At 38.9% G+C, this 22,020-nt stretch overlaps 1 protein-coding gene across 5 annotated transcripts in view; it reads left to right on the plus strand.

Moving 5' to 3' along the window:
• The window catches only part of SLC44A1 (solute carrier family 44 member 1), a 72,968-nt gene that overhangs the window by 29,676 nt on the left and 21,272 nt on the right, over positions 1-22,020 (plus strand). For all 5 annotated transcript variants that reach the window (XR_010426832.1, XM_064642321.1, XM_064642322.1 and 2 more), the window contains exons 5-9: positions 11,598-11,691; positions 16,511-16,680; positions 18,488-18,577; positions 20,638-20,765; positions 21,764-21,950. Coding sequence is in view for 4 of the 5 variants with exons in the window: in XM_064642321.1 (XP_064498391.1) it covers positions 11,598-11,691; positions 16,511-16,680; positions 18,488-18,577; positions 20,638-20,765; positions 21,764-21,950 (669 nt within the window). In the remaining variant the exon portion in view is untranslated. The remainder of the gene's footprint in view (positions 1-11,597; positions 11,692-16,510; positions 16,681-18,487; positions 18,578-20,637; positions 20,766-21,763; positions 21,951-22,020) is intronic.

Raw genomic sequence — 22,020 nt, forward strand, 5'->3', positions numbered from 1 at the left:
ATGTGCCAGTTTAATGTAACTGTTTTTTAAAGTACAACGAAAACCACTCTTCCCAAAACATGCTATGCTATGTCTTTCCTCATCATTCTTTCTTCTAACTGTATCTCTCTTAGTGCTTTAGATTTTAAAAGATATAATTCTTTTTACTTGACATGACAGAACAGTATTTTCAGTTTCCAGAAGCTTGGTCAAAAGTATGAAACCTGATGTTAGATCAGAACAAAATCATTAATGAGTTCAGTTCCGAATTTTCGTTATATAATGTTTGGCTTATCAAAAACAGGTATTATACTAAACTGATCTTTCCTTTTATAGATGAACTCTGTGCAAGACTGGAATCACACTGTTCAGAGAAATATTGTCATCTTCATGGTTATATTTCTGCTTAAATGTTCACCAGCCTTTGCAGGTTCCAAAAAGGGATGGTTTACAGCAAATGAACAGCTTCATTGCTGACTATCTTAACTGCTGCATATGTATAGTAGAAGTTCAAGTGTGATTCAGTCTCATAGTTAAACAAGAACAGTAAATTAGTACCAAAACTATAGTACTTGGTAAGCAGAATATTTTTTCTAAGATATGATAGTGGATTTAAATTAATTAGCACTAGGATTATGTTTGGCAGTCTGTTTTAAGTGACCATTGACTCCAGTGTAAAAATGATAATGACGAAATCTGAGGACCTTGAACATGACTGCAAAGAGCTTAATTGCAATTTCCGTGTTTGTTCTATAGTTAGAATATAGAGTTCAGCTGTCAAACTGAAGAATGAGGGCAAGCTTGTGATAATCAGTGCTGAATTTTCACAGGCTCGTGACTTCCAACGTTCAACAAGAAAACCATCATAATGGTTTTTTAATATATGGGTAAAGAGTGCAGTCAACTCTTGGTTTTGCTCTTTTGAGCCTTTCTGAAAGCTTTAACGCTCCCTGCATCCTGAAAATAGCAATTGTGCTGGAGACAGAATCTGTGTAGGTTGTTGCATGTACTTTTGTAGAGTTGGCCATTTTCACCTGGTTCATATGCCATCCCTGAAATCACCTTACTTGTCCACGTACCTTGAAGTTCTTTCATAAATTACTACTTAAGAGCCCTTCCACAACCCAAAGAAACCATCTGTTGTGACTCAGCCCATCAGGAGGTGGTGTGGTAAGTTAAAAATGAATGGGTTTTTTTAATCTAAACATCAAGAGATGTAACATAGTAAAACATACTACAATGTCCTTGTATTGACTAATGATTTTATCAGTACCACATATGATCTTGCAGCTAACTTAGTACTTATGGTATCTTTCCTGAAGCAAGACAGACACTTGATTGGCTCTACACAAGAGGACACAACTGGCAATCCCAAAGGTTCAGAGCAGTTATGGCAGAGCTCTTATTCATTGCGCAGTACAGCTTGTATTTTTCTGTAAGCAAGATTATAAATAAGCATTTAGGGCAGGGAAAATGCTTGCTTGAGGCGTGAAGATCATTTTATGACAAAGCAGCCTTTAAGCTTTCTGAATCAGTAATGCACTTGCTCTTCTGCTATAATTTGAGAAAAGCAGCTGATTTTGTGAATAACACAGCACCATTTCAGGGCAGTAACTTCACTCTCACTCCTACCCCACTTGCTCTCTCACAGTCAGGCATTTGCTGTGCCTTCCTTCCTAAGAAGAGAAGAAGCACATCCCTTACAAAGCCAGGCTGATTTTAAGAAAACAAGGAAGTGTGTGTCTTTAATCTGTTCAGAACAATTGACATCCAGAACACTGGGAACCAGCTGAGACTTCTTACAAGACGAGGAAAAAGGGAAAGAAAAAGAAAAGATCTTTGCCCTGTGCAAAGGTGCAAGTTGTAAAATGCAGGGGTGCTCCTGGGAGTGACACAGAAAGGTGCAGTGTTATCTAAGAAACATTCTAATGCTGTTCTCAAAGAGCTATACTAATACTTGAGTTTGTAGAGCTATGAATTGGACAAAACTGAGAATGTTGTATGTTGTGAAGTGACTGCTGCTGCTCTCCCCAGGATTTTCTCACCCAGCAGAACACCTCAGGCAGGGAGTACTTGTGATTCAATGTTTTTGTCGGTCTTGGCACTTAAAAAATGTGTATTTTGAGGAGTGTGACTGAAAGCTGTTTTTCCCAGAAACCTGATTGATGCTTCAAAACTTAATGTCCGTGAAATATTGCAATGGTGTTTTCAAGGACTTGCCAAAGCATTTTGAAATATCCTTGAAGATATAATTCATCTGTGACTGTGCCAAATGAATAATGAAATTTCATTATTAAAAAGAAACACTAGAAGGTGGCCATAATTTCTGTTGTGTTTAATTCAGTGATAACTATACTGTCTGTTCAGTGTATTCCTATCTGTTATGTAAATATCTGGATGCATACTTAGGAACCTAAAATTAAATTTCTCTTTTACAGAATGTTAGCAGGCATCTCTCTTGTCTGAGATCTGTAGCTAGACCAGGCTAGTTATGGTCTGGGTGGACTTAGAGCCAGAGATAAAGCTACATTAAGTTTGCTACAGAGACTGACCTGAAAGAAACCAATAGAGGAAATCAGTCTGGTTAGGTCAGAGCAGGTAATCTCTCTGAGCTATTAGGAGGAACCACAGGGGAAACAAAACGGATTTTTCTTTTATCTGAAGATAATGACATCTTCATGTGCAGTAGTCAAAATACATCTTTGCAGTTCCCATTGGTACTTGCCTTAGAAATAGCCATTACCTTGATTGCTGCCGGCTTCTGATATTTTTCATCTGCTCTTCCCCCCGCCTTTGTTTTCACTGAAAGTATTCTATTTAAAACTTAATCCTTTGCTCATGATTTTCCTGAAGCATGTTGTACCATGCTAGTTAGAGGCATCTTATGGTTAAAGCAATTCTGTACCCACAGGTCTTTGGGAACCTGGGTATGTTACTGTTGAATGTCATTTTTTTATTAACTTGAGTAAAAGTGCATTATGACCAGTTTGAGATCCACCTCTATTCTACCTTGTTACCAGAACTGTCCATCAGGGTTGCCTTGCATTGGAAATGGATCCTCTAGTTAGAATGAAGTTGTTTCCTTGATAGAAAGTGGCTGCATGTGGAGTCCTCCAGTACTGTGTTGTGTTATTCGTTACATTAATAAACCATTTGGAAAGGGGAAGAAACATTGAGGTAATAATCTGCTTAATTATTTAGAATTACATGGAAAAAACCCTGCCATTTATCAGTTGCAGTGGAATAAGGTGTCAAATCAAAAGGAATTCCCCCAGAATGAAGGGGTGGGAAACAACCATCGTTATGCTTATAGTGTTTTAATTTAAAATGGCTATTTGTACTTGGGAAAGAGATTGTGAAGCTACCGAGGATCACAAGAGGATTAGGTGGAGGCACAGCATTGTCCCAAAGTGTAATGTTTATTAACTGTGAAGAGGGACTGTGTTTTGTGTAAACTCATGCTCTGTTGGCATCATAAAGCCTGTGTTCTGGCCCTTCCTTGACTATTTTTTTTTTTAAACTTATGCACAAACACACATATTTGTATATTTCCAGTATGTATACACATACTGTATGTGTATACAAGGGTAACAAGGATTATCATAAAAAAAGACCAGTGATTCTTCTGCCTCGAAAAGAGAAAACTATCAGGAACAATAAGGTCATTGAAAGCAGGAATAGCTTAAAAGAAGGTTAAAAAATTATTATTCTATGATCTCATAACCTGACTATTGTGAAAATAGAGGTCAAAAATGAGTCACTAATCATGAAAGAGCCAGATTTTTCTCCACACAAGTTGGTTGATTTACAAAACTTATTGCCATGAGGATATTTTAGATACATAAAAGGTAAACTCTTAGAATAGTACTGTATAGATATTTAGTAGCAGGTTAGTACTCAAGAATGTCCTTGACCTCTAAGTGGTGTAGAGCTAAAGATACAGTAGGAGAAACATCTGCTACTTGACTAGATGGATTTTAATTTGATTCCAGAGTAGATGGTTTTATTTAGCACAGGGAGAAATATGAGTGAAGAAATTGGTAAATTAATATTTGCATTCACATTTCTGTACTGTTAATACAAATGGGGAAAAGTGAAGAGTATTGTCTTGGTTTTTTAATTACAATTGAAAAGACACATGCAAATTCTGAATCTAGGGGCGCTTTTTTGTGGGTTTTTTTTTTGGTTTTGTTTGCTTTTGTTTGTTTGTTTGTTTGTTTTACATACTGTTAGTTGTAAGAGCGACTGTGCTTAGCCATCACAGTTGTTCTCTTTGTGGTCTTCAATTCTAGAGACATTTGAGGATCTAACTAGTGGGGTTTTATTTTGGATCTTTCTTGGAACACACTTGCAGGCGCTAGAAAATACATTCAGTTCAGTCCCACATAATTTATAAAAGCAAGCTGTAATTTCTCCTGCCCTTTGATGCTTGTTGTTTTAAAAAAGCGGTAGTATGTCTCTCTGCAACAACTAGAAGTATAGATACACAAAAACCTTACTTTCCTTCCTTTAAAACACACACTGTGTTTCTGGAAGGCACCAGTGGATAGATCTAGAGAATGCAGCTTGCTTTCTTTTGCTGAGAACAACTCTGTCATACTAATCTGAGAAGTCCTGACTGCAGAGTGGTTTGTCCTATGCCTTTTTGCTCATCTCAAGGCATCACTATTTTGCTAGGTTCTGCTAGGGCCTAGAAATCAGGTTTTTAGGTATTAAGGTTCAGCTCTGTCCTTATTTGGCCTTCTGGTGCTATTCCTGCACAATTTGTGAGAGGCATAGCTGCCACATTTAGCTATGTCTGTGCAGTCCTCTGGTGTTTCTATTTTACTGCTAGTTAACACCCTATTCAAGCTTATGGCTAAGAAGTGGAGTTCTTGTTTTCTCGCTCATTTCCAGCTCTGGTGCCAATCTGTACATAACTAAATGCTACTATTTTCAGACATAGCAGTCTAAGGATGAAGAAGGTCTGGTCAACATCACTGTAGTTCCTTTTATGACGATCTGAACTTTTTTACACTTTCATGAAGAGAGGGTCAGGTTGTTACTTGCCATAGGCACACTTTTTCTGAGGTCATGCAGCAGTGTTCTCTGTTACTGGCAGAATGTCCACCTACTTCTGTGGAAGTAGCATTTGGCATCCTACCAGTTCTGTGGTTTTTGGAATTTGCAGCAGCCAGATGCATGACACCATGTCTTAAGCTCCCACTTTTTTGTACTGGTCCATAATATCCAATTATTGGTAGTGTATCAAGTTGTCTGTTGTCTCATTGCATGAAGCTTTGAAGGGGTAATGTGGTTCAGATTAAGAGTTTAGAGGTGGTAGAGTTTGACAGACAGATTTGAGGCAAGCTCTGGAGTGAGAAAAGTAGAAAAGAAATTTTACCCTTGTGAGAGTCTGTGAGCCTTCCTGAATACCAGTGAACTCCACCTCTGTCGATATCAATATCATACTCTAGCCTATATTGCATGGGTTGGTCAAGTATAATCATCTGTGAGTCATGTATTCACAATGTTAGCTAAATTCTCATTGGTGACAGTCACAAAACACCCAGAACTCAAGAAGAATTAGGACTGGGCTGAAAGTCAGAGGTGAAGAGTCACGATGCAGTCTCACTCCTGCTAACATTTCTGCACATTTCTGTGTCTGTGATTACCTGGGATTTGATTCCTGTGTTAGAGGACATAAGGTAATGGTGGCTTAATAGGATGTTACTTGCTAAGGAGAGAACATTTAAAACGGAATAAGATTATGTTTTTTATATGTAATCTCTGCTGTTCTTTTGGAAGTCAATTATCAGTCATCATAGAATCATAGAATATCCTGAGTTGAAAGGGTCCCACAAAGATTGTCATGTCCAATTCCTGGCCCAGCACAGGACACCCCAAGACTCACACCATGTGCCTGAGAGCGATGTTCAAACACTTCTTGGACTCCAGCAGATGTGGTGCCTTGACCACTGCCCTGGGGAGCCTGTTCCAGTGCCCAGCCACCCTCTGGGGGAAAAACCTTTTTCTAATGTCCAACCTAAACCTCCACTGACACAATTTCAGGACCCTTGTGTCCTGTCGTTGGTCACCACAGAGAAGACATCAGTGCCTGCCCCTCCACTTCCCCTCATGAGGAAGCTGTAGATGCTGTGAGATCTTTCAGTCTCCTCTTCTCCAGATTGAGCAAGCCAATAAACTTACTTACCATAACTTCAAGTTCTGAGTCCATCTGTATGCTGGACATTTTGTCCAGCAGGGTCTTGTGAGAGACAGTATTGAAGGTTTTACTGAAATCCAAAAAGATTACGTCAGCTGGCTTTCCTTGATCAACTAGGTGGGTTACTTTGTCATAAAAGGAAATTAGTTTTGACATGCAAGACTTTCCTGTCATGAAGCCAAGCTGGCTGTGACTGGTAAATGCATTGTCTTTCAGTTGCTTTTCAATAACTTCTGGAATAATCTTCTCCAGTTACCAGCCACTGAAGTGAGACTAACAGGTCTGTAGTTTAGAGTCATCCTTCTTGCCCTTCTTGAAAATTGTGACAATGTTAGCCAGCTTTTAGTCGACTGGGTGCTCCCATCCATAAGACCGTTCAAAAAATCATCAGGAGAGGCCTCGCAATGACAGCCAGTTCTTTGATTCTTGGATGAATCCCATCATAAAGCCCCATAGTCTTATAGGGACTCTGGAGCAGCAGATCCCACAATGATAAGCAACTGTTTATAATTCTGGGAGTTTATCATTCTCCCAGCCATGGTCCTCTAGCTCTGGGCACTGAGACCCTCTTAGCCCATCATCAGTTGAAGACAGAGGCAAAGAAACATTAAATGTGTCAGATGTGTGCTCATGTCACATGTGCACAATACATGCATAGTGTCAGTCAGACTCAGAGTGGTGAGACTGTGACTGTATATGGAAGGTCATATTAGTTACTTTATCATAACTGTGGTTTCTAGTCTCTCTTTGCTGTGTGTCTGTGAAGAGGGGTTTATGGAGCTGCTTGGAGCCATGCCTTAAACAGGTTTAAACAGAAGATACTTCTGAACTCCTAAGGTGACTGTTCCGCTCCTGGTATTGAAGTTATCCCGGGTATCTCTGCGTAGTTCTTTATCTTTCTGCTTAAATCCTTGACTCTGAATATGTGTCCATGTTTCTAGATCTGAAAGTAAGGACAGTTTTAGTCCCTGTTAATAAGTGTTGATGGATAGGTAGACGATGCTGAGCTACCAGAATGGGATCCAAAACTCCCGGTGTGCTTTTCACTACTGTAATTCAGGCAGTAAATGTCAGTGGTTCCCACTGTGAAGCTGCTTCTCTTACTGGATGACTTAGGAAGTCTTAGCCATTTCTCAGGCTGTAAACTCTTGATAGTGATGCTTCTTTAGCAGGGGTTTGTGTGTTTGTTTACAACACAGCAAATACAGGAAGGAGAGCTGTATTGGAGCTCTGGTCTTAGAAGTGTTTTTATCTAACTACCTCAAGTTATTTTGGACCTTCCTAGTTACTGCACTGATGTGGAAAGGGTGTTATGTCTTGTTCTGTGTGCTGTGTCTTCTGAGCACAGAAGACCTTTAAAAATTTGCCTTCTCAGTTGGAAAGAATCTTTGAAGTAAGAGTCCTGGCTTTCTACAACATATTTATATAATTTTTGCTTAATATAGCTGTTTTCTAGGAATGCCAGAGGTAATGGCTGTTCAACGCCTCACTAATCCAAGCCTAGGCAAAAAGGAAAGGAAACGTAGGAAAGAAGTTCCTGTGGCTAGGTTAAGGTTCAAAGTTTGTCTTTTGAGATACTTTTCTCCAGTCATGGCTCCAATACATTCTAATGACTGGAGCGACTCTATTTATTCACTGAAAAGAAACTGTGGAACAGAAGCTGTGCTGTGTCTCTGGGGTACCACTCTGTAGGTGAAACCACCAAATGCAGCACTGTGGGACCAGTTGACTCCATGTGCTCACCAGTATCCCAACAACTGATGCTCTGCATAGTTTAGAGGTATTTTTCTTTAAGGTTACATTTTGGGATCTGAAATCCATTCCTTGAAGGACAGTTTGCTGTCATTTGCCTAATGGTTTCTCCAGAAGAAATATGTACGTTGCTGTAGAAAGCAAAGAATGTATTACTTTAATTTTTTTGTCAGTTTCTCTGTATCCTACTCATAATGTTTTTGAAATTTTTATGAGTGGTAATAATTTAGGAATAAAAGTCATGTCTTTGGTAAACTATTTATCTCTGCAAGATAGAAGACTCGAATGCTTCTTTAAACTTTTGTAGGCCTTGAAAGTTCGAACAGCAATAATAAGACTGGCTGTGCTAAGACAGCCTCTACAAACCCAGAATAAAAATATGGAGTGGAAGGTTTGACAAAACAGTTCATTCTCACCCCTCTCACCTTACAAAATGCAAACTTTTTTTTACTGAAGAACGTTATTTAAAGAGAACGAAGGTTCTCTTTTCTTAAAAAATTGGTTGAAGTTCAATGTAAAGGGACATTACTCAAGCACAGCATTTGGGTTCTAAAACTCTCATACATAGTATTAGAGAAGGCAGAAGGTTTTCAAAATTTTAAGAAAGATATACTTATGCGTATAGTTTCTGCCTAATTATGTAGGACAAAAGGACCGATCTCATGAGTACTATTTCAGCTATGGGACTGGTAGTTTCTTTAAATACGGGGTGGCTAATGTCCCTTGTTTGATAAACTCCATGAAAATGTTTTTCTTCTTGACTGTGAGTCTAAAGAAGCACACTGTGTGAGATAGGCAGCTGAAGGGAAGAGGTTCAGAGGAGCCTCAGGAGCAGTTCCCAGGCAAAAGATGAGAGTGGGAGCCTGAGTTGTCCACTGCTCCAGGGCATGACAGGAGGGAATAAGCCATTGGGTTCCAGAGGGACCTGACAAGCTGTCTCCAGCTTCCTCCACAGGCTGGGGTGGTATTGGATTACACTGGTCTGCAGGTCCTACTTGAATGGCTTGTGACCTGTATGCAGATCAAGGTCTGGCATTTGGTTTTGGTTGGCTTATGTTTGTGATCCCAACAGTCTTCAGATACACATTTGTGCAAATCCTACCCATTTTCTCTCCTGCTTGAACTGCTGGAATTTGAAATGCATGGGCATCCACAGATCAGCCCTGTCCCTTAGGCTTGTTTGGGTGTGGGGGCCTTTGCATAGGATACTTAAACACATGCAGCACATCCTGATTCCTCCTTGTTCTTGTTACAGAGTCACAGATTCACAGAATAGAACCATAGAATCATTTGCGTTGGAAAACAGCCTTAAAATCATCAAGTCCAACAGGAAACCCAGCACTGTCAACCTTGTACTTAAGCTCCACATTTACATGTCTTCTAAATACCTCCACGGGTGGTGGCTCAAATACTTCCCTAGGCAACCTATTCCAATGTTTGACGACCCTTTTGGTGAAGAAATTTCTCATAATACCCAATCTAAACTTCCCCTGGCGCAACTTGAGGCCATTTCCTCTTGTCTTGTTGATTGTTACCTCAGAAAAGAGACTGACCCCCACTTGGCTACAAACTCCTTACAGGTGGTTGTAGAGAGTGATAAGATCCCCCTGAGCCTCCTTTTCTCCAGGATAAACTACCCCAGTTCCCTAAGTTGCTCCTCATGTGACTTGTGCTCCAGACCCTTCACCATCTCCACTGCCTTTCTCTGGACACGCTCCAGCACCTCAGGGTCTTTCTTGAAGTAATGGGCCCAGAACTGAACACAGGATTCAAGGTGCAACCTCACTAGTGTTGAGTACAGGGGGATGATCACTGCCCTGGTCCTGCTGGCCACAGTATTGCTGATACAGGCCAGGATGCCGTCTGGGCATCTGTATCTGGGCACCGTGCATGCTCATGTTCAGCCAGCTGTCAACCATCTCTATAACTTAGGTGTTGGCCTATATTCAAAGCAAAATAAATGTAAATATCTGCAATCTTCTCTTTCCTTTTGTTTTTAAGATAATCTTGTGACACTCCCTACTGTTGCCTCTCCATCAAGTTATGGAGTTGTTAGCAAATTCACTTAATCCAAAAGTTTTCATACCTACAAGAATTTGTGCAGCAGTGTAGAGCCTTCTCTCCAAATTCTGACAAAGTATTTTAGTTACTACATTTACAACTACTGTGTAAGGAGTGTTGTTTTGTCTGTTTATCTGATGCCATGTTTTCCACATAAAAAGTAGAGGCATATAAATAGTATAATTGAAAATATATTTCGTGTGTTTTACCTGATACCTTCTCTTTGCAGGAACTCTAGCTTTCTTCAGTGGTGCATTTGATGTTTTGCACTGGCTCTCAAAAACTACTTTGTAGAAGTGGTATTTAAGTATGAGATAGCCTGCTCAGCTGCTCTGTCTCTTCTCTTTCAATCTGTAAATATAAAAGGTCTCTTCATAGAGGTAGAAATGTAACAATGGTAAACAAAGGTTCTGCAAATAATATTCTACAGTTTCTACAATTAATACTTCTGTTTGGTGTAACACAGGCTAAGATAAAACTATTTGTCTGAAGTCTTGGTTTATTTTGGGTAGTAGTGTGTATGTATTATCCGGACCTGGTTTGTAGAACTCTCTTCTACAGAGTATTTCTGAAGAGGAGTATTTAATAATGGACAGAATTGAATATTTATATTGATGACCAAGATTAAGATAAGTCCTTATTAAGATAAGTCCTTATTAAGATAAGTCCTTATTTTAATACAAAGGGAAAAAGGACACTAAAAACTATGTATTCAGGGCACTTGCACTAGGAAATAAGCAATCTGTTAGCAAACAAGCTTGGGAGGAAACTCATATTTGGATAGGCAGCTTATATCATTGGAGATTTTCTTACCTCTGCCATTTCTGAGATACCAGTGCTACAGTCTGATTTAGCAGTTGCTGTATTCCTAGAAGCATTGGGTCAGATCTTCAGTGTCTTAATTGTAGATAAATGGAAGGAAATCTCTCCTAGCTAAGGTACTTCCATTAGGCAAGAGTCAGATACAAAGAAAAAATTAAATTATGTTTGAATTTTGTTATAGGCAACTTGATCTTTATTGTGCTCAACCGATTTGTTTATGGAGAGAGTTCAGCTTTGTTAGAAGATCTGGATATCTAATGCATAGCTTCTGTTATTTTTCAGCCAGCTTTCTAACTTCATCAGTTTTAGTTCTTTGTTCCTCTCCCTGAAATCTCTAAACCAGTTGTACTGTGAAAACATGAAAAAAAACCCAACCCAAAGTCAAGAATATTTTCTTTCTGTTGTGACTGTTGTGTCATGCAATGTTCATGCATTAAAAATGATCAAAAAAAGCATGGTGGAATAGCAAGGGAGGGTGACTTCGAAGTACTTTGTCTCCTTCTCTTTTACACTGCAATGTGAATTAGGCTTTTTCACTCAAATACCCAAACTTACGAAAACCCTAAGCTAGGTGGAGAGTGTCATTCTGTTTCACTGAAGACTGTGTTGAGTTTGATTCACTGCTACATTACAGGAGGAACTGCAGCAAAACCTCCTGGTAATAACATGAAGAGCTGCAGAATCAGGACCTGTATCAGTTTTAATGCCTTTTGCAAAGAATGTGAATGTTGGATTTTTATTTTTTCCCCACGTCAATATTTTTTTTCCTTTTCAACAGGATCTACTCTGTGTAGCTATGAACTGCAGTCATCAGAATATACTACAGACCCAAGGGCTGCCAAGTTATGTCCTAAATATCCTGTTCCAGAGAGGTAATATTAACATCTTGTCTGATTGGGGATGGAGGGAGCAGAGATTTGGGTTGATTGTGACAGTTCTTTAGAAAATACACAGCACACATTTACTCTTACCAGATGTTTTAGTGTATTTTTTAGAGGTTATGAAAGTAACTCTTAAAGAAAAACCCAAACTATCTGTGCATGTGTTACTGAGGGTATTGAGCTGGTATCTGCAGGTTCTCTTCTGTCTCATGTGACTGACATTGTACTGTATCAGCTGCTTTACTGCCTTTCACCCCATCTATAGCCAGCTGCCTGTCAGCAATGCAGATCAGACACAATTATGAAACACTTTTAATCTTCTTGAGGAGAAAGTATATAGGGGCACACAGCTCTCTGCAGCATTCACTTCTACCTTACCTCAGCCAGCCAGATGAAAATTGCTTCATTTTTTACTCTTTTAGTCCCCAAATGATTAGAGGATAATCAAGCACCAAAGAGATGACTGTATTTTATTAACAGATCATTTTGAATTTTATTGTTTTAAGTATTATGTTAGACTGCTTTTTGTGAAATAGGATAGAAAAGTTGATAGCTTAATAAACTCTTCTAGCTGTGCTCGCTGGACCTGTGGAGATGAGTGTTGCTGAGAAAAGAAGTGATCTGTAAGCTGTTGTGCACACCCTTCTGTCAGTAATTCCACTAACTCAAGAAGAACCATGTTGTGTTTTCTCAAAGTTTAGCTTCTCAAACATGCTCATTAGTGGGTTGTAACTGCAAGTCTTTTCCTATGAATAGTTTTCTGTTATGGTTTTAGTAAATATTGTGTTCGTGTCAGTTTTAGAAACTCTGATTTGAAGTCTTTCTTGTTTACATGTTAGTGTCTCCAGTGAATATTTTTTTATATTGTAGTGACAATTAGTGGCATCTGAAATATTAACTTTTTTTTTACTATTCCCCACAGTAGATTCATGTTCCATGCAGCTAACCAGCTGTTATAGCAGTAATACAAAACCAAATGAAAACTTCAGTGCCAGCTTGCATACTGAAAAGGCTTGTTAGTCTTAATTTTTGCCAGAATGATATTGACTTTTCTCATTGTGTGTTCCCATGTCATTCAGTCTCAATGAATATGGCTTAATATGAAAACAGAAGGATAGAACAATGTGTCAGAGCTCTAATGATGCTATTTAAATTCCTCACAGAAATGACCCTAAGTTATTTTAAAAAAACCCATTGTGTAAAGTGGAGTATTTTCCATTTTTCTATGTGATATTACTAAAATGTACACTATGTTTGAGAATTTTTGAGATTGAAAAGTCTGAATTTAGTACCCTAAGACAAAAAAGGCCAACATTGTATCTGTAAAGCGCCTTTTTCCAGGTTTTTATAGTTAAATTATTTGAGTAAGTTAGTGTAATTTGGAGGAGGAATGAAATCAGTCATTTGTTGAGACAACCAAATGAAAACCCAACACCTTGTAGACTGAGGCACTCATGGAGAACTTACCTAACACTCAGATTTGATCTGTGTCTTGGTTTAACCCCAGCCAGCAACCAAGCACCATACAGCTACTTGCTCACTCCCCCATCAGTAAAATTGGACAGAGAATCAGAAGGGTGAAAGTGAGAAAAGCTGTGGGTCCACACAGGCAAACAAAGGAAAACAAGGAATTAATTCACTGCTTCCCATGGGCAGGCAGGTGTTCAACCATCTCCAGGAGAGCAGGTCCCCGTCAGTACACAGCACATAATGGTTTTGTGGGAAGACAAACACCATAATTCCAAATATCCCCCCCTTCTTCTTTCTTCCCCCCACTTTATATGCTGAGTATGATGTCCTATGGTCTGGAATATCCCTTTGGCCAGTTGGGGTCACCTGTCCTGGCCGTGTCTCCTCCCAGCCTCCCATGTACCCCCAAATCCCTCCCCACTGTGGCAGTACAAAAAGCAGAAAAGGCCTTGGCTCTGTGTAAGCCCTGCTCAGCAATAAGAAAAACATCTCTATATTATCAACCCTGTGTTCAGCACAAATCCAAAACACAGCCCCCTGCTAGCCACTGCCAAGAAAATTAACTGTACCCCGGCTGAAACCAGCACAATTTGCCAAGAGTTATGAACCATCTGATTCCCACGATGTCCATGGGAGGGAGGTACCATATGGTGTAAGGACTGTCCCTTGATGTTTTCTGTTTGATGACCAGACTTCTTCACACCCTTCAGTTGAGGCTCTCAATGGATTCTTACCGTCCAGCTTCAAGGCATTATGTCCAACTTTGACAGAGCAGTGTGGTCAGCGATAGATGTTTCCTCCAGAAACCATGCCCAGCCCATATCAGCCTCAGGAGAGCATGACTTCACTGTTTTGAGGACCCTGGAGGAAAACCTGTCCAGTCCCTTCAGCAACCAGATGTGTTGAGCTGTGCCAAGGGGCTGCCCTGTAGAGGTCATAAACAGCAGCTAACATTCCAACCAGGCATTCCAACCAGGCTCCCCTCACACAGGTTGCTGTATTTGCCTAGGGGCAGTAGTGAGAGGAAAAAACTCTCTGTAATCTAGTACTTGAATAATCAGATGGATCTCCTAACTTAATTTGAATATTGCTTTAAAAATACAACTTCTAAGACCATTGCGTGCTGGCTTGAACTTTATTTGTTCTTGTTTATGAATAAGCATCGTGTTGCTATTCTTAGAAATTTGTAATTCCTTTTCAGTAGGTAATATACCAAGATATAATCCAGAGGCCATATAAAATAGCATGGGTCATGGAGAATAGATCTATTATTGTATTTTTTATTAAGACACTTCACCTCACATACTCATTCAGTCAGAACCACTGAAGCAGCAACAGATCTCAGGTGGATTTTCAGGAGTCCCATTTGCTCAAGAAAGCTTGTAGAAACCACTAACCTCATTTTTTTATTATTAATTAAAACAAAGTTAGCAATTAATCACGGCGCATGAAAATAAGTAACTTAAATTATTTAGTAAAATTGCTATAGGTTAAGGGATATTAGATGAGCAATAATATAAACTGTCATGCAAAAAGCATGTTTTCCTCTGTTGGAATATATTTTGGAAGAGTACTTTAATCCAATTAGTTCTTTTTTCAAAATGGATGGGTTTATGTTTAAATGCAGGAATGACATTCTTTTGCCTACATCCAGCTCAAAATTTGAGTTCTATTACTTGATATTGACAACTTCTAAATGCTCTAGGCTTCCTGCAAAATTGTAGCAGTTAACAATTAAATAAACCTCTCAAATTTCAGTCTTTTCCAGTAATACTGCATATAATGAGCTGCAGTACACTGCATATTCCAAAATAGGTTATGTTGTAAGAGCCTGAAAGAATACATGGGCTGCCTTTTAAATGGGTCAGCCATCATTATGAGTTTAATTTGTTTTTTAACAACTGTGACTAATCCACAATTACTTTTTTGCTGTGCTTAACTGCTGTCTTCATTACTACAAAAGTAGACCATCAGTGTGTGCATTTTGGAATGCATTTACCTACTCAGCACAGTAAGTTTAGAACAATAAGATTTGCAATCATCAGTGACTTTAAACAAAAACCTAGGATCTACTAATTACCAAGGAATAGCAGGTGATCATAATTTCTCCCAATTTCTTTACAGAATAATTACACGTGAATGGTTTTCAGCATGTCATCCTTTTTCCCCAAAAAACCAAACGTATAGAAAAGATGTGCCTAAGGCAGCTGCTTTACTCACTATGTGTTTAAAATGGTTAAAATTTTGGAAAGGCATGGGCTTGAAAAATAGTTATTGAGGACAGAAAATTGCTGGTTTATAGATCATTACTGAAATAGGGAAACTGCAGAAGATTATGTGCTTTGCTGCTACAGTCCACTGAAATCTTTTAAGTAATGAAAATTGGGCAGGGTGAAACAAATACAGAGGTTGGAAGAGAAGACTGACATAATATGAAAGACACTTTCATGAGATCCAATTACAGGAAGGAACATGTAATTCATGTCTGAAATGTAATTGGGAATTGATCAAATGATGTAATAGGCCACTTTGAGATCTGACATAGTTTATGAGCAAGAAAGACAGCTACTTTGTGGGAAACATTTAGAAAATAAAATTACCCACTTTTAAAGTAAAGTTTTTACTGTCTTGTATCTTTCCCTGATGGACTTGACTACAGGTTCTTCCTGGCATTCTGCAAAGTTTAGTGCATAGTCTCAGTAGTTGTTTGGAGGATGCTTCCAAAACAGTTGAAAACAATAGAAGCATCCTTGCATATTCTGTGTAATTTTAACAAAGTTAATGAAAGTAAACCATGTGATTGTAATCTTTAATACAAGAATGAGTTTAATATGGGGAATGACTAGGAATAAATACATTGGTTTTTCTTGGCAGCAGTTGTAAATGCTGATGTCCTTTAGCACAAAATGTATGCTTCCAAGAAGAGTATTGTTATTCTGTGATTTCTTTTGCTGCATGTAAGGGCCAGTATTTTATTCAAACATGAGTGAAAGGCATTGTTTCAGTTGCTGGTTCACCGCCTGACACTTGAATGAGAGATGTTTAAGTGGAAATAGGAACATACATTTTCTGAGCCTTGTCATTTAATGGTGGGAGGGTAATAATTTCCTATTGGAATGTATACTCCAGTCTCACAGGGTTATTTGTAAGAACTGCATCACTTCCCATTATGATCATCCTCATTCCAGTGGCACTTGTGCATTCAACGCATGGTTTCTGGTTATGATGTTATGAGGGTGGAATGATTGCATCTATTCACCTTTCATTTGTGTGTTGATGTGGCATTTATATTAAGTAGGAGTAATTTTTTTTTCTGATTTTTTTTTTCTTGTGTCACCAGTGCACCTATTCCATTCTTCCATCGCTGTGCTCCTGTGAACATTTCCTGCTATGCCAAGTTTGCAGAGGCCCTGATCACCTTTGTCAGTGACAGTAGTGTCTTACACAGGCTGATTAGTGGAGTTATGACCAGCAAAGAGATTATAATGGGACTTTGCTTGTTATCACTAGGTAATCGTTTTTCTCATTACTAGCTATTTCTTAGTGTACTGCATTAGGAGATTGTTAACACCCTCTACCACAATATGAGCAAAAACCATGTATAATAGCAATGAGCCCTTAGAAATTATTCAGAATGCTTCTTTAAAATTTTATTTGACATCTGGGTAACTTTTTCAGAAGCAATATAGATACGCATTCCTGTTTTTATTTCTCTTCCACTGATTACAAGATAGAGGATGTGTGGCTGTTGATTAGCTAACATTAGTTTTGATATGGTTAAGAGAGCATCTCCATTTTCCTAATTTTTATTATAATATTCCCCTTTCCCATTTGCAGTAGTCATCTTCTGCTAATCCAGGTCCAAATAAACCCTTTCCAAATAAAAAGAACAGGGTGAGAAGTCCACAACAGCGCACTCCTGTTGAATGTAGGGGAGTTAGTTTGTTTCGTTTAACGTATTTGTGCAGGGATATGAGAACTATCAGAGTGAAAACAAGAAAGTTAGGTGCCTATTTGTTGTATTGTATGTTCATTCTTCCCTTTCCCCCAAAATTTAAAACTTCAGGCCTTTAAAATCTGAGCCTTGTCTGAAGAGCTGGAAATTCCCAGCGGTATAGAGGTGCTGAATAGTTTCTGTAGTTGTGAGATGCCTATAGAGTGACACTTCGCACTGGACCAAGTTTTGCTTTAACAAAGTCTTGTTGTTTAAGATGGAATGTTACCCACCCACATAAACTGCTTACCTAGTGAGCCTACTTTACTCATACCAAGTATAAAATCTGATATACTAAAATGGGAGGATCAAGATAGTAGCCACGTACATGAGCAGTGTGTGGTATAGATAGAAACGCTGCAAAGCTCTGCTAGATATAACAGTCCTTTGTTTTCAGTCTGCCTTTGTGGTTAAAAAAAAAAAAAAAGAATTGAGGGGAAGGGAAAAAGAAAGGGGACAAAAAAAAGAAAAGAGGATGGTAGATACCATTAAAAAAAAAGACACACACACAAGACCATTGTGTGTGTTCAACTGTAACTGGAAAGCTGTTTATTCTTCTATCTTTATAGCTCCAGTATTTGATAATAATGGTAGAAAGATTGTTCAGAATCTAAAAGCTGGTGGCTCATTAGCAGTGCTACTGTTCAGTTAAGAGTCAGAAGTTAGTACGGAGTTTACATACAGTTAATTTAAAAAATAGTTTGCATAACTTCATAGTTAAACAGAAATTATTTATTTTAAAACAATGGGTTAGACTGTGATTCAGAAAGCCAGGTTCCAGTGGCTTTCGTGTAACTGCTGAATACAGACATGTATATGTAAAAATATGAATGTGCACTTGCGCACATCACTCACTTAACCTTAGTTAGCTGTAATAGTTTTTTACCCATGACTGGCGTGACATTTTGCAATACACAGGCATCATATTAACTGCACTTGTTTGACAAGTGTATCTGAGTGCAAATTCTGCTCTGGTCCTCAGGAGGTGTGCTCATGTTACCAAACTCGAACTACTATCATGTCTTGCTGTCTGTTTGGTCATTGTCTAAGTACCCCCCTGTCTGTGTGCACGCATTATGTCTTGTATTTAATGTATCATGTAAATGTATTTATGCTCTCTTTGTTTCAATCAACAGTATCAAAGCAGAAGTTGTAAAGGTGCCTAATTTTATTTATTGTTCAGTGAGTTCGTAGGCCTTGGAAAAGAAATCTTTGTGTAAGAATTCTGTTGGAAGGCAGTTGTCATAGCCCAGTGGGAAAATTTGGAAGGCTGTTTCTACTTGAAGTAATTGCTCTGCTTATTTTATTTGTCTTCTTTTGCAGTGTTGTCCATGATTTTGATGGTTATAATAAGGTACATTTCAAGAGTACTTGTCTGGATTGTAACAATTCTTGTCATTCTGGGATCGCTTGGTAAGTCTTGTTTGTCTCCTAGTTTCTGAGTGCCCAGTTCTAATCTTTTTGCTCTGTGTCATCAGGCCAGCTACATCCTGCAGAGATCTTGGGCCATGCATTTCCTTTCAGCTTTCGATTGAGTCCCTTTCAAGACACACATCAAAAATGCCACCTTAGTAATTGCAGTCCTCTCCCAGAGACTATGTTGCTCCTTGGATATTTGCACTCCCTGCTTGGCAGGCAGGCTTTATGTCAGACTAGGTCACTAGAGCCCACACAGTCAGTGTGGGATATTCTCACAGCACTTGTAGCACAGCCCTAAATGTTGCCTGCAGTTCTTAACCGGCCTTCTAAATATGTCAGCGCAGCATCTGGTCCGGGTGTGTCTGGTGGCACACCCGCCCCATGGGTGTATTCAGGCATGCAGGAATCAAAGGGCTGCTGCTGTTTATGCAGCCTGACATGTTTACAGCCCTGACATGTTCATCAGCCCCTTCAGTCCTCTGAGTAGCTCTTTAAGACCTGTTCTTGAAGAGAGAAGGCAAAGGTGCTTTTCTAGCTTTCCTAATAAAATCTCTGTATTTCCATGTGACTCAGGAAGACCTGCGTGTGAAATGCCATGCTGTTTTGGAAGTGGCCAAAGATGATGTAGTTTGCATGAAAATAGCCTTATTTTATCACAATAACTTTAAAATTTGTAAAACTGAAGTTTTCTATTATTGTTACTCAGTAGCTAAGCCAAAATGTATGTGCAGATGACTGAAGGGCAGGAATAAAAGTAGAATAATCATATGAGGAAGCACTAGTGATTTAATTCTTGCAATTCATGTCTGCAAGGGATGAAAAAAATCAGCAGACCTTCTGTATTTTTTCACAATCGCTTTGTTTTTCTGCTTATTGGTCTCAGGGCCTGTGACCACAGAAAAGAAAAAAAAAAAAATTTTTCATTGATATTCTTTTTAGAAGCTGATCAGCTATGCTGAGTGATTTATTGGCATCTGTTACTGTGTTCTAAAAAGTTTCATCCAATACAGAAACTGAATAAGAACCAATCACTTGTGAGACATACTGCTGTTCTGTCTTCACTGTTTGTTTAGGAGATTCCAAAAGAGCATTCTTCATTTCAGACCTGAATAGGGTAGCTTCAGCATAAACTTGTGATCACTTGTGTAAGGTTGGAAGGGACCACAGAGGCTCATCTGGTACAACCCCCCTGCTAAGCTTATGCATTTGATTCAGAAATAACAAGAGAACATACTCAAAAGAGAAAAAAGTGTATCAGAGGGGAGAGGTTATATCCCTGAGGGGCTGGAGACCTGTCCTTTATAAAAGTTCTGTCTCAGAAAGACAGCTAGAATGGGAGAATAATATTCTGGCAATAAGGCTAGGATTTTGTAACAGTGGTTAGAAGATAGTACCTCACATATTATTAGCCTCCTGTGCGTTTTACTGATGTTTGTCCCACTGCCCTTGACATTGTCTGAAACAAGTGTACCTACATATCATTAACCTGAGGTGCTTTTGCCAGCATTAGGCTGATCCTTCTTGTTTTGATTAGTCTTCCCAGGAATTGTAGACTCCTTGTTTTGTTGTTACTTCACATCATAATCCAGAAGTACCTCTCTGTTCCCCCTCCTAAATTCTTACTCCCTGCATTATTATACACTTGTATACATACATCCATCCACCCATATAATTCTTTATTCCTTTTGTTCCTCTATTGCCTGTCTAGTGGGAGCTGTGTTTTTCGTTGTTGGGGCTCCTCATGAACTAGTTCTTTCATGCACTTCACCCTAAAACATGGAGTCAAGGTTCTGCAAGTCTCTTAAGTTGTTGCAGTGGGGTGAGACTGTGAAAAGAGTATATTCACTTCAGAGGAGGGCAACAGAGGAGAACCGAGCACTTCTCCCTCCCCTGAAGTTCCTGTTGGGTTGAGCATGAGTGCTCTTGAGTATTCTGTACCAGACTAAACTTACAAGAAGGAACTGTTTCATTTCCTTGGGACTAGGTAGTATGACTATGTCATACAGAGGAGGTGTCTTTCATTTATCCTTTTTTTCTTTCTCACTAAAACACAGGTGGTACAGGAGTCCTGTGGTGGCTCTATGCTAAGAAACGAATGTCTGCCAGTGCTCTCGAGACTCAAATAGCCAAAGACAATCTTCAGGCTCTCTTGATCTATGCCATTGCAGCTACAGTCTTCACGGTATGCTTTGCTAATGAGTGTACTATTTCCTTGTTCTGACTTCCTTTTGGTCTCTAATTTTTTTTATTCAGGGGAAAGGTTTTTATTGCAGACATTTTTGAACAGTTTATTTCTGCCACAAGTTCTGTCGCAGTGATTTTTTTTTTATTTTGTTATTTTATTTTTTTAACTTTCAGGAACTGTTCCCTAATATCTGATTTTGAGTCAGGAGAGACCTTCTAAACCCTGCAGCTACTTTCGACTACTGTAAAATGTCCACAGGGACTTCCAAGAATAGGTACAATATTGGACTGCAAATCCAAAGAGATTTTTCTTAGGTTCCCAGTTCAGAGGTACTTAGTCATTTTAGTGTATCTAAAAGTCCTTTGGACATTCCTGCTTCTTGAAATTAGTTGTTCCCAAATTTGTTCTGTTTACAGAAGGATCATTGTGAACTGAAATGCTAACACTGATTGTCTTGTTTGGGCCCTGCTGTTAATTTCACAGTCACTGACTTGACTTTTAAAAATTGACAATGTTTGACTAACTTCCCAGGAATTGTAGACTCCCTCTTTTGCTCTTCTTCTTGTTTCACATCCTAATCGAAAGGTCCCTCTCTGTTCCCCTTCCTAAATTCTTACTCCCTGGATTTTTATAGATACGTACATACTACAAGACCACCACACCATGGTCAGATATGAATGTTAAATTGTATTCTTTGTTAAAACTTGCTGATTTCACTGGTTTGTACAACATAATTGGGGATAGAATCTAGTCTAATCTCATCAGCCTAAGGCTGATGATGATTTCAAATACATAATTATGAGATTGGAATTCCACGAAAGTATAACCTGGAAAATAATTTATCACCAGAAGAAGCTAACAGCGGTTTTACATTTTGATTTTGTGATCTTATAAATGTGTTTAATTTAGCGTGTTTGAATATCCTAGCTTTGTGAAATAATAGCTCGCTTATTTTTCAGTTCTCTAAAATGTGATTTGGAAACTTCTCCCTCTAGGTTATCTTATTCTTGATCATGTTAATAATGCGCAAAAGAGTAGCTCTCACCATTGCCTTGTTCCACGTGGCCGGCAAGGTCTTCATTCACCTGCCACTGCTAGTCTTCCAGCCATTTTGGACATTCTTTGTGCTTATCCTCTTCTGGGCATACTGGATCACAGTCCTGCTTTTCCTTGGTACTACAGGTGAGCATCTGTTGCTTATTTTAAATAATTTTCACCTAACTTTCGTATGTTTTCAAGCAGAGTTGGCTAA

This window comes from Pseudopipra pipra, chromosome Z, assembly GCF_036250125.1.
Source record: "Pseudopipra pipra isolate bDixPip1 chromosome Z, bDixPip1.hap1, whole genome shotgun sequence".
In the NCBI taxonomy this organism is placed as follows: Eukaryota; Metazoa; Chordata; class Aves; order Passeriformes; family Pipridae; genus Pseudopipra; species Pseudopipra pipra.